We start from the raw sequence: 12177 nt of genomic DNA on the forward strand, positions 1-12177 counted from the left end.
AACCAAGTCCAGAACGCTCACTGCCACATCCTCTCCTTTCGGTGACCTCGGCTGGAGCAGGCTGCCCCATCTCTCAGCAATCCCATCTGCTCACCCCCACCGCGGCCCCCAAAGGCACAGCACCCAAGTCAAAACAGGGAGCCTGCCACACAAACGAGGCTTCAGTGTAGGGCGGGGCCCCGATTCTCCTTTCTAGCTGGACAACGCCCTGAAGTCCCAACTAGAGAGTATGGATTCTACTGCCCATTTCCCACCAACACTAAAGCCAGCAGTAGACGCCATGGTCTCTGCCCCACTCTCTTCCCACCCGGCACACCTCTCACACCCGAGGTGCTTACTTGCTCTCAAGGATGTGCAAAATCCACGTTAAAAGGCTATAGTCCCGTAGGATCTCATAGGCAGACTGGGCATCCCGGGCAGCATTCTGTAGAATTTCCAGAATCCAATTCTGAAAACCCAAAACCAGGAGTTACTTCTCAGTACAAAAACCAAGTTTACCGGACCAAAGGAACAAGTTAAACAGTACGACGGTATGTTACGTTTCCAGGCGGTGGCTGCAGACAAAGCTTGCTTGGCTAAGTCTGTGAGCGTGGTGGCCGCGCCGGCCAGACACCCAGGCTCCAGAGCCACTGCCCGGCCCTGCGGGTGCCCACGCCTGCAAGCCCGTCCTAAGGAACCAACCCACAGGCACAGAGTCGCGGCTCAGAAACCACATGGCCCACATGTGAGGCTGGGGGAGAATGTGGACCCAGTCTTCACCCAGACAAACAGCTAGTGGCCCATTTTGTCCCTTCGGTTTTATCACCTGGAAAGATTAGACATAAAAATGGGACTGCCCCTTAAACGGTGAATTGGCTGTTTTAGATTTCTCCCATGTCAAAAAATAAAAAACTACCATATCCAAATTCAGTTCATTCCCATGTGTTTCTTACTTCCAATCTGCTCCTATTTACCCACATTTTATATACTATCAGACACAAAAGCTGACGAGGCTAGAAATTATTCCAAATACCTTAGGCTTTACCTAGGTACTCCTTCCAACTACCGTCGGCATTCAGAACACTCACACACGCGCTCTTGGTCAAGGGGATTCCCTTGTTGGTTCTGAGACCGTCAGTTTTGACTCTTGTTTTGTAGCTGAGTTTTGAGATCTACACCTTCTGTGCATTTAGTGACATTCCTGTGGCTCGAAACGGTCTCCGTGAAAGCCCCGCAGTCATTCATAGGGGTCATCTGTTGCTAGACTTTTTAGCCTGCTCCAAAGGCCCACGATTACCGGTTAGCTCCTCCCTCTGCACAGGCCTTACTATCAGGCCAGGGCACAGCAAAGGGGCCACAATAAAGAGCATGTCACCCGAAGACAGGCGGCAGTGAGTGCCAGCCCATGTGCAGGCTACACGAAAGGCACTTGTGGGATCTAATTTTCCCTCCTAGAAAGTCAGCTTAGTGTCAAATTAGTAGGTCGGTCATGTCCAGGCTGGGATTAGAATTCCCACGGATTTGACTTGCAAATCAAACTTTCAGAGAAAGCGGCGGGGGTGGGGGGAGGTGGGGGGGTGGGTGGGGAGCCCTGGGTGGCTCAGCATCCGACTCTTGGTTTCGGCTCACGTCATGATCTCGAGGTCATGAGATCGAGTCCCGCATCGGGCTCCGCGCTGACTGTGGAGGCTGCTTGAGATTCTCTCTCCCTCTCTCTGCCCTTCCCCCCACACAACCTCTCTCCCCCAAATAAACAAACAAAAAAAACCCCCAAATATACAAAAAAACCCTGAGAAGCAGCCCAGACCTTCTCTTCTCAGACAGCCTGGGGGGGCCGCCTACCTGTGCCTCGCCGTCACACAGTGGGCTGCTGAAGAACGACAGGATGATGTGGAAGACGCCTCGCCGGGCACAGAGCTCGTAGCAGTGCTTGTCCCGCATCCCCTGTCGCAGGATCCCGAACACCCACTCCCGTTCTGTCTTTTGCTATAACCCAGGCAGACAGGAGGTGACTGTTAGATAAGCTAAAGCCCCTTTACCTGGCGCCTCTTCAAACCCCACTCTCTCCAGGTGCAGCCACAGCGGCACAGACATTTCTCTCCTGCTGACCGTGTCATTAAAAATCCTCAGGATGTGACTTGGGGTCCTCGGGTCAAGTTTAAGCACCGCCCTGTGCCAACTCACACAGGTGTGCGACAAAAGAACATTTAATGCAGAACCCGGCCACTCACCAAGAACACAGAATGAACCAGGTCTCTGAGGGAGGGTGTCTAAGGCGTGAGGATGAAAAGCATTTCTACAAGCGAGCCTACGCGGCCTTCCGCTTTCCTGGCCTTCCTGCTCCAATGCTGTTCATGCAACTGGGCTGCCGTGCCGCCCACAGTATCCGGGGGGAAAATGCCAGAACGCCGGCAGTGGCTAATAATCCAAAAGAGGAGTCTCTGGGGGCCCTCGGGGACTCTAGAAGCATTACCTCAGAGTCTGAGCTGTAGAAGAACTGGTAGAAGCCCGGAACTTTGTTCATATTCAAGTACTCGTGTGACAGCAGGAACTTGTTGATCTTCAAGTACATGCGCTCCTCTGGGAACAGAGGCAGACAGTCGCTCAGAGCAGCACTGGCAGGACCCCCGTGCTCCGCTGGAGTTGGGGAGCAGGATCTGGGGGTCAGACAGCAGGCTCTGCCCCCATGGCGCTTTTGTTATGCTTATCCAGAGTCTCAGTTCTCGAGACTCAGACGGCAGTAAGACACCCCGGTTCTATGCTGCATACAGGCGCCCTCTCCCGGTTTGGAAACCACGTGGATGTTGCCCCTCCCCGGCCAGCAGCCTAGCACGTAGCCCCACTCAGCTGGTACGCAGAGGGGGACCGGGTCACACGGAGAGCACGGGGCTGATGCCCACCCCCACCGGCCTCCCGCTGAAGGGCACTGTCACAGCACGGGAGCCTCACACACCCCCCGGGTCACTCTGGAATGCAACGAGGCCGAGGTGGACAGACACCTCCTCCCCCTGCTGCTTCCCTCCCTCGGATCACTGCCTCCGACCTGTCCCGACTGCCTGGATCCTCGGAGGCCATCCCACGACCACTGCTGCCTGTGCCCCTGACCCTGACATTGGTCTGAAGTGGCACAGCCCGGACCAATCACCATGGCCTCTGCTAGGATAGTTTCTCAGAAGTGTCTTTTGCTTTAGAGTCTACAAATGACTGATTACCGTCTTTCCTCCTGCAATTTCTAAGGAGAAGAAAAAACCATACAATAAAAACTGTACAGGAGAAGATAGAAACCAGATCCGAATTCTAACAGCAACTTGACTAGAGAGGAATTGTGGGGCCTTGGACAAGCTATCTGACCTGGGGGGCCTCAGATAGGGGGCTGCTTCCTCATCTGAACATGACCATGTGACACAGAACCCTGTGGCCCCTAATGTGACCAACATTTGTCCTCAGGCTACCTCAGCAGTGGTACCCCGCGGGGAGTCACACAAGGAGCCGTGTTCTCGGGCCCTAGCTGGCACCTGTGCAGTGACATCCGGGCCAAACACCTTCTGGCTAACGACCCACGAGCCGCGCAGACTCTCACTTTCGAGTATGGACCAGCGGGTGCCGACGGACAGACTTCCTGTGTCAGGTGCCCTCCACGTGTGGGATCCACGTACCCCCCTCATAGCAGCCCTGTACCGCGCTTCACACGCCTATAGCAAATGCGAATACATATTCCACGCCCCATCACACACATTGCTCTGCACTGGGCCTCCTCATTGGGTTTCTTTCTGATCTCACCCGCAGGGGCCCATAAAGAGCTTCCTCACAGCCATGCTTTATTCACTGTCTGCTCCCGTGGGCATGCACGCGGCTCACTGTTACAAGCACTGGATGAGCCAGACACGTCCCTTCTCACATGTGTGGTGGATCACACCTGCAAGATTAACGCCAACAAGTGGACATGCAGTGGTACCTGGTTTCAAAATCTGCAAGGCTGCTTTGGCAATGAAGAGAGTCAAGGTAAAGGTGAGTCTCATGTTCTGAGTTCGGATCCCATTCCGGACTACATCCAACAGGTAAAGTAGCTTAAAACCAGGAAAATAGAAGACGGGGGGAAAAAAAAGACAAGAATTTTCAGAACTGTGACCAGCCTTGTCTCGTGCAGCTCCAACTACAGCTTTGCTGGGTGGTCTACTCTTCACATCCCAGGGGACACCAGAGATGACGCTCAGAATGGCAATGTCCCTGCTCTCTGCCATCTCAGGGGAGCTTCTGCTTTTCCTTGAGGAGCTGGGCACGTGCACAAGGGCAGAGGGACCCTGGCTCCACGGCCCGACAAGCCGGGCTGTTCTTGCCCCCTGCCACCCGGGGGCACAGGCTTCTGGGGCTCGGTGTGTTCTGGGTAACAGCTGCCTTAACCACTGAGTTCAGACCAAAGAAACTGAACTGCTTTGCCACCCGACATACAAGAAGTGTTTGGAAGGCGAGAAGTTTCTCCATCTCCCCAAGGGTTGAGAGCCAGAGGCAATCTCTAGCATCACTCCCTAAAAGGGAACGGGCCTAGGTTCTTTATCAGAAGTCTCCTGTCAACATGCTTCTGTGTCCCCCAGAAATGCTGCTACCAGACCCAGTGGAAAGCCAGCTCCCGGAGATCTGCCAGGACCCTCAGCCCCACTCACCTGAGACTGCTCTCGGAACCGTGCCCCCTCCAGCTGCGAATAGTAGGCCGCCAGCACATAGTAGGCCGCAGCTCGCATTTGGGGGTCATAGCTGCTGAGGGCCGTGACAGTTAGGCCCAGAGAATTGGAATCCAAAAATTTTCGACAATCCACCACAAATTCTATGGAAGTAAAATTCGGCATTAAATACACACACACGGAATGACCATGATGCCTGTGTAACACGGAGAATTAAATTTCCTTTTGCATTTTGCCAACATTAGCTATCAACACACACGGAATGATCACGATGCTTGTGTAACATGGGGAATTAAATTTCCTTTTGCCAACATCAGTTAGGAGTGAGAGATACAAGAAATCCAAGTCTCTCCAGCTCCCTTTAACTTCTGGTGAAGTTGGATAAAAGCCTATCTTCCCTTGCATGGCAATAATCCATACCTGCAGCTTCTAAAATGCTCGTCGATCCCAACTGGGATTATTTCATTACTTCTCAGAAGTATTCAACGAGCCAGAGAACAACGGAGGTGCCATTCAGACCTGAGACATGAGATCCCAGCATGCTGGAGGCCTGGGGAACACGACTGGGGAGTTGGCAGAGAAAGCCAACTCCCCGTTTCTACCCTGTTTGGCCCACAGCATCTGAATTCCTAGCCACAAACACCACTAAGGAAACTATGAAAGGCAGGGAAGCTGGAAAATCCAGCCAGTGCAAACCTGTCTGACCTGGCCCATCAATTTTTTTATATTTTTTAAAGATTTTCTTAATTATTTGACAGAGAGACAGAGAGAGAGCACAAGCAGGGGGAGCAGCAGGGAGAGGGAGAGGGAGAAGCAGGCTCCCCGCTGAGCAGGGAGACTGACGCAGGGCTCCATCCCAGGACCCTGGGATCATGACCTGAGCAGATGCTCAACTGATTGAGCCACCCAGGCGCCCCTGGCCCATCAATTTTATGGAGGATTAACTTATATCCATTCTTCAAACAATCTCACAGAAGAGCGGCTCACCAAGCCTGAGCAAAAGCTAGAGTCTAAAGAACTTGCTATCTGATATCCATCTGTCACCCGCGAGGTTGTAAAAACTCACAACCACTTCAGGAAATGACGTGACCAAGAGAAGGTCAGACAGATAAGGGGACCCACCTGACCACAACTTAAAAAGCCTGATCACCAATAAAAAAATTCAGGACACTTTAAATCCTCTTAAATAAAGACCTAGGCCTTTTTACAACATAAATACTGTCACAAATCGTAAGATGAAAACTGTGAAGTCAAGTCTTAGAAAAGGGACAGGTCACTGTGTTTAAAAAGGGTGAAGCAGCAAGTCTGGTCATGGTCATCACCCGTGCAGACGTTCTTTAGACCGAGTGACTGGCGAGCTGGTTGAATTAGGAACCAAACACAAACCAGTGGACGGGACGACCCCAAGTGTGTCATCTTGGAATATGCTATCGATAAAAGAAATACCACCAATATTGTTTTTAAAAAGTCAAACTCTTTTTTTCCCCCCTCTTGCTAAAGTTAGACTTTTAAAAGGATAATTTTGGCCATTAAAAAAAACCTGAGAATAAATAACAAGAAGAAAAATTGTAATAATCAGATACTCCTCTGTCATCCGAATAGCTCCACAGGCACATAATAGTCTCCAAATGGGTGGCTGCCCAAGAGCATAGAAATCTCTTTAAACCATAAAGTTTCCTTCTCCCTCAGAAGAAGCGGAGCTCCCTAGACCTTCCACCAGCATCTCGCCTGAAGGGCGACCAATGGTAGGGCAGATGCATCCACACAGTTTCCTTCCTCTTTCTCAACGTTGACACCCTCTCCAAGAATAACCAGGATTTCCACTTCTGGCCAAGAGTGTGGCAGAAACCTGATTTACCTGTCCACCTGATACAACTAAAAAAACTAGAAATGAAACAAGGTTTTTCAAGACATTGGGCATGAGGCAACGAATGACAGCAATCTCCAAGAGAGAAAACAAACAAGATGCACCTTCTGATTGTCCCAGCCCGAAGCCCGGAGATTTTCTAGGCCAGGGCACAGGGAGGGCAAGCCCAGGCACAGACTGGAGAACTCAGCAGTTGTGCAGACAAAGCGCACAGCTGGGAGGCCAAGGTGGCCAGAGTTCACACAGGAGAGTCCCAGAGAAGACAGCTCCACTCCGAGAGTGCCAGGGTCTTCAGCGGAGTGCCACTCGGCAAGAGTGCATGAGGAAGCTACCTGAGGCTGACGAACAGGGCCAACCCCAGGCTCGCGCCTGCCTGGAAACAGTTCCTGTCTCCCCACCGGCCAGGGCGAAATCCTCACAGTTCACAGGGAGAGAGCAGATTGCTCAGAAGGATTTAACGTCAGCTGTGGGGCAAAGTTCGTCCCAGACTAAAACGCTGCTTTGGTGCCATCTAACAGAGATTCAAAGCAAGACTGGAAGGATCAAACCATTTCTAAGGAGCTCAGATGTGTCCTAGAGCAGTGCTCAAGAACATTCACAGGGATATAAAAATATCCAGCACCAAACAAGGTAAAATTCATGTCTGGTTTACAATAAAAAATTACCAGACATTCCAACAAGCAGGAACATAGCCCATTAGAAGAGAAGAATCCACCCTGTGAAAATGACTCAGATATGACAAAGGTAACAGAACCAGGATTCTGTCGTAACTACTACAACTGTATTCTACATGTTCAAGAACTAGAGGAAACCCTGAGTATGTTAAATGGACATACAGAAGCTGTAAAAACTCAAACCAAGGTTCCAGAGATGAAAAATAAAATGTCTGAGATGAAAAATGCACTGGAGGGTATTATTAGCAGAGTAGACGTTTTAGACAGAGAGATCAGTGAACTCTAAGCCAGCAACAGAAATGATCCAAACTGAAACACACAGAGAAAAAAAAATTAAAACCGGAAGAGAACATTAGTGAGCTGTGGGACAATTTTCGAGCAGGCTAATGTATGTGTAATTAGAGTCCCTAAAACGTTTGAAGAAATAATGGCCAAAACTTCTCCAAATTTGACAAGCACTATAAACCTACAGAGCCAAGAAGCTCAACGAACATCCCAAATACAAGGAACATAAAGTAACTTACAATAAAGCACATTGTAATTAAACTGCTTAAACCAATGATAAAAAAAAAAATCTTCAAAGCAATCACACAACATACAGAGAAACAAAAGTAAGAATGACAGATTTCTTTCTTCTTCTTCTTTTTAACTTAGAGTAGGCTCCATGCTGGGCATGGAGCCCAACACAGGGCTTGAACTCATGACCCTGAGATCAAGAGCTGAGCTGAGATCCAACCGTCGGATGCTCAACTGAGCCATTCTGGTGGCCTGGTGGTAGATTTCTTACTACAAACAATGCAATCCAAAATCAGGTGGCAACATCTCTCAAGCACAGTAAGAAACAAAAACAAAAACCTGTCAGCCTAGAATTTTATACCCCATGAAAACCTTTCAAAAGTTAAGCCTTTTTTTCCTGTAACAAAGTTAAAAGAACTGATCAGCAGATGTGAACTACAAGAATTCTTAAAGGAAGTATTTGAGGCAGAAGGAAAATGACAGAAGATGGAAACCTGGGTCTACACAGAGGAATTAAGAGAACCAGAAATGGTAACTATAAGATGGTGAATAGAAGATATTTAAATCTCCTTAAAAGGTAACTGACAATTTGAAGCAAAAACAACATATTGTGGGTTTTACCGTATACAGCAGTAAAATCTCTGGTAAGAACAGCATAGAAAGCCAGGAGGGGCAGAAATGGATCAATACTGTTGTAAGGTGCTTCTACTACCCATGAAGTGGTATAACCTCACTTGAAGGGGAACTGCAATAAATTGAAGGTGAGTACTATAAACCCTAAAGCAACACATACATGCACTGTAGCTAAAAACCAACAAAGAAAATAAAACAGAATCAGATCAATAATCACATTAAATGTAAATGGTGTACACATTCCAATTAAAAGGGAGAGATGGTCAGACTGGATTTAAAAAAGGCAAAACCCAAGTACATCTGTCAACAGAAAACCATTTTTAATATCCAGATGCAAATTAAAAGGATGAAAAAGGAATAATCTTGGGCTCCAACAGCGTACAGACTAAATTTCCTCATTTCTAACAAGTGACAAGTTTTGATGAAAAGGGGGGGGAACCCCAAAAGCTTTAAAAAAGCATCCAACTGTGGGATAACACTGTTTTGGAAAAGATGAGATGTGTTAAGATACACCTACATACCTACACACTGAACACACGGAAATGGAATATATTTGGGAAAGAGAACAGTTTAAACATTTAATATTACACTCGCTTTAAAAACAGCTAGTACTCAGCTGGCTAGGGTATTTTTAGTAATCACTGACATTCTCTAAGACAAATGGATTTTCCACGTGTCCCTGAGGAAAAGTCAATTTCATGTCTGTGGTCATCTGCTACTCTCTGAAGTCTTTGCTTTGTCACCCTGCAGGAAAAGAGCTGCCCTGGGGTGCGGAAAGTGTAAGAGGCTATCAAAACATCGTTATAAACACTACTCTGTTTCAGGAACCTCGTAAATCGCAATTTGGCCTTCTGATAACACATCTTCAGATTGAAATGGCTGAACCAGCACAGTGATCAAGGATTAAAATAAAAAGCACCCCATGTCTTATGGGCTTCAGTGGTAGTACAACTGTGCCCCAGAGCCCCAGGAGCTCCTCTTCATGCCTCCTCCTCTACCCCTTCCTTGGGGGCAGCCTGGCAGGGGACGACTGAGGAGTCCATGGGGCCTGTGTCTCCGTGGTCTGGGGACGAGGCTCACAGAACTGCATGCTGGCCTCTCTGTTCTGCGATGTTTGTGAGTGATGAGCTGAAGAGAGCCGCCCAGGTCTGCGGAGGACAAGAATTCGCTGTGGAAAAAGCATTTGTCACTGCCATGGCTAAGATCCTGTTTCTCAGCCAAGGACTCAGGGTAGGGAAGCAGTGAGGTTAAGAAAATAGGTTCCCATGTTCAGCGAAGGCTGAAATGGAGCGGTGAGACTAGAGTTTCTCTGAAGTCTGGCAGCCACACTTAAAAACTAATCATCTGCCCAATTTAGGATTTTTTTTTTTTTAAAGATTTTATTTATTAATTTGACAGAGAGAGCGAGCGAGAGCAGGAACACAAGCAGGGGGAGTGGGAGAGGGAGAAGCAGGCTTCCCGCCGAGCAGGGAGCCCGATGTGGGACTCGATCCCAGGACCCTGGGATCATGACCTGAGCCGAAGGCAGACGCTTAACGACTGAGCCACCCAGGCGCCCTGCCCAATTTAGGACTGCAAGATGTTAGCAACACAGGGGCCTGGGGGCCACTGCAGGGAGTAAGAACACTGTCGAGAACCTCTGCTCCACACACAGGACGAAGGAACCTCACAAACACAATGTGGGGTATATGGAGCTGAGACGAAGGGACACATACGGCATGGTACCATTCACATCAAGTTCAAATACAGGGCCCTGGCTCCTGCTGGGCAGGAAGGGGCACTGCCTAGGAAGGGGCCTGCAGAGCCGCCCATTACGTGCTGCTCCTTGATCCAGCTGGTGCTTTCACCAAAACTCCCACCACACACATATGATGTGTGGTCATTTCTATTTACCAGGCTTCAGTAAAAATTCACTTAAGACATTCTTCATGCTTACTTTCCCACCAAGGGCAGAATCAAAAGGAAAAATACATGTTAAAAATAATATGAAAAATAAATTCATGATTTAATTCCACAACAATAAACCTAGCCTACACTGGCCATATGCTGTTCACAGATTTCTGTTCTGTTCAACTTACCATTTTACTGCTAGAAATTTCCCTCTCCCTACAAACTGCTTTGCTTCCTTTTATCAGACAACAAAATTTGTTTAAAACATGATGCTTCCCCTTTTTGTTCTGGATGACAAGTATTCCCGAGCAAAATTTAATGACCTAGTTTTTCTTGTCTGCTTCTTTTCTTTTAATTTTCGTATTTATATCTTTATCCACCTCTCTGCTTTTTAAAATTGTCTAACTTTACCATGAAAGATTTTACTGTAATTTGTATTTTAAGCTACCACAAATCCTTTTTAGGGGTACACAGGTTTTGCAAATTTTCCTACATGTACCATGCCTATAAAACTTAAAATAGGCTGTATCTGGAGACTTCCCTACTAAAAGACCATTTACGAGTTACCTCTCTTCAGAGGAGGCCTCCCACTGTCCTCCCCATCCAAAAACGGCAGCATTCAAGATCCTGAGAACAACACTGTGTCCTAATTTTAGTATTTTTTTATTAGTGTTTTCCAAGCCTTTGCCTTCTGTCTCTTAAAAGCTCTCTTAAGAGCCTGAGCAACGGACTAAATGATTTGTTATAATCCCCTCAAGTTACCTCATATTTTCAGACTATGGAAAATCTATTTTCGTGTTTGATGAGAAACAGACCTCGCCAGGACTGAAGGCAGGGGGAAGGAGGAGAGCGTCCGGGCCGCACACGGTCCCTGTGTCTCTGTTAGGCTACTGGGAAGTCCCTGTTAGGGGTCAGTGAAGATCTCTGCCTGCCGTTGCAGTGATCGGACGCTGGTATGAAATGCCCCTGCTCTCTGGCAAATGAAATCTAGCTCGGCCACAGAACACCAAGGTCACGGAGGCCGGGGGGCCCCAGCAACCTTAGGGGCCACCGGTGAGAAACCTCCGAGACCGGCCCTGTCATCTTGTTAAGAGAGGCAGTGGTGGAGGGTCAGCAAGTCTGTGTGCACGCAGGAGCACTGGAGCATAAAAGGACAACTCTAAGTTGAAAAGGGGACAAAACAGCACGAAAAAGGAGACACGGTCTCCCAGTGCACCTAAATCCATGCGGCCGTTAAGTCCAGTAGGAAGCAGCCTGGGCGTCCTGCAGGCAGCATGCTGGCCACACCAAAGGCCAGAGCTGCAGAACATGCGCCTCCCCCCACGCCCCACACCTGCCCCGGGTGCCTTCCATGTAGGCCTGACCAGAGCCATGACAGGCCATGAAGGAGCAAGCCGGGCCCAGGAGCACTTGTGAGGAACAGCTAACACAGGTCCCCGCCAGGAGGAAACGACAGTCAGTTTCACCGCACACTCTCTGGTACCACCTGAATTTTGAACTGTGAATATATCATCATCTAATGTTAAACACTTAAATTAGATGTTTAATTCTAGGAAGATGGAGTCGACATATTTTCTCTACGTCTACTAGTAAACACAGCTGAAAAATCCCGGACAGGTGTAAGAAGACTCTGAAAGGCAGAAAGGAAGCTGACCAGCCGGGGGGCCTCAGGGCAGTTCCCTGCGTTTTCTTTCTGCTCCTGGTGTCCTAGACTCTGAGCTGAAGAAGGCAGCGGCCCAGAAAACCAAGAGGCACAGACAAAGCCTGAACAAAAGCCTTGCTCTCTCTAGTCTCTAGATGAAAGACTAGAAAAGGAGCAGCTTAGTAAGACAGAAAATGTGGACAGTAACTGCTCCGCTCCAGCCGAACCCCTCAGAGAAAGCCACGGCCCTGCTCCGACCCACCCCAGCCAAGGCGTGGTGTGGAGCCTGCTGTGGAA

General features: G+C 48.7%; 1 protein-coding gene across 2 annotated transcripts in view; it reads right to left on the reverse strand.

Annotated features, from left to right (window-relative positions):
• URB1 (URB1 ribosome biogenesis homolog) overlaps positions 1 to 12177 on the reverse strand; it is a 64606-nt gene that overhangs the window by 4417 nt on the left and 48012 nt on the right. For both annotated transcript variants that reach the window (XM_027585852.2, XM_027585851.2), the window contains exons 31-35: positions 4641 to 4801; positions 3935 to 4046; positions 2453 to 2559; positions 1822 to 1965; positions 339 to 448 (exon numbers count right to left, since the gene is read on the reverse strand). In XM_027585852.2, the coding sequence (XP_027441653.2) occupies positions 339 to 448; positions 1822 to 1965; positions 2453 to 2559; positions 3935 to 4046; positions 4641 to 4801 (634 nt within the window). The remainder of the gene's footprint in view (positions 1 to 338; positions 449 to 1821; positions 1966 to 2452; positions 2560 to 3934; positions 4047 to 4640; positions 4802 to 12177) is intronic.

Source organism: Zalophus californianus, chromosome 1 (genome assembly GCF_009762305.2).
Source record: "Zalophus californianus isolate mZalCal1 chromosome 1, mZalCal1.pri.v2, whole genome shotgun sequence".
Classification (NCBI taxonomy): Eukaryota; Metazoa; Chordata; class Mammalia; order Carnivora; family Otariidae; genus Zalophus; species Zalophus californianus.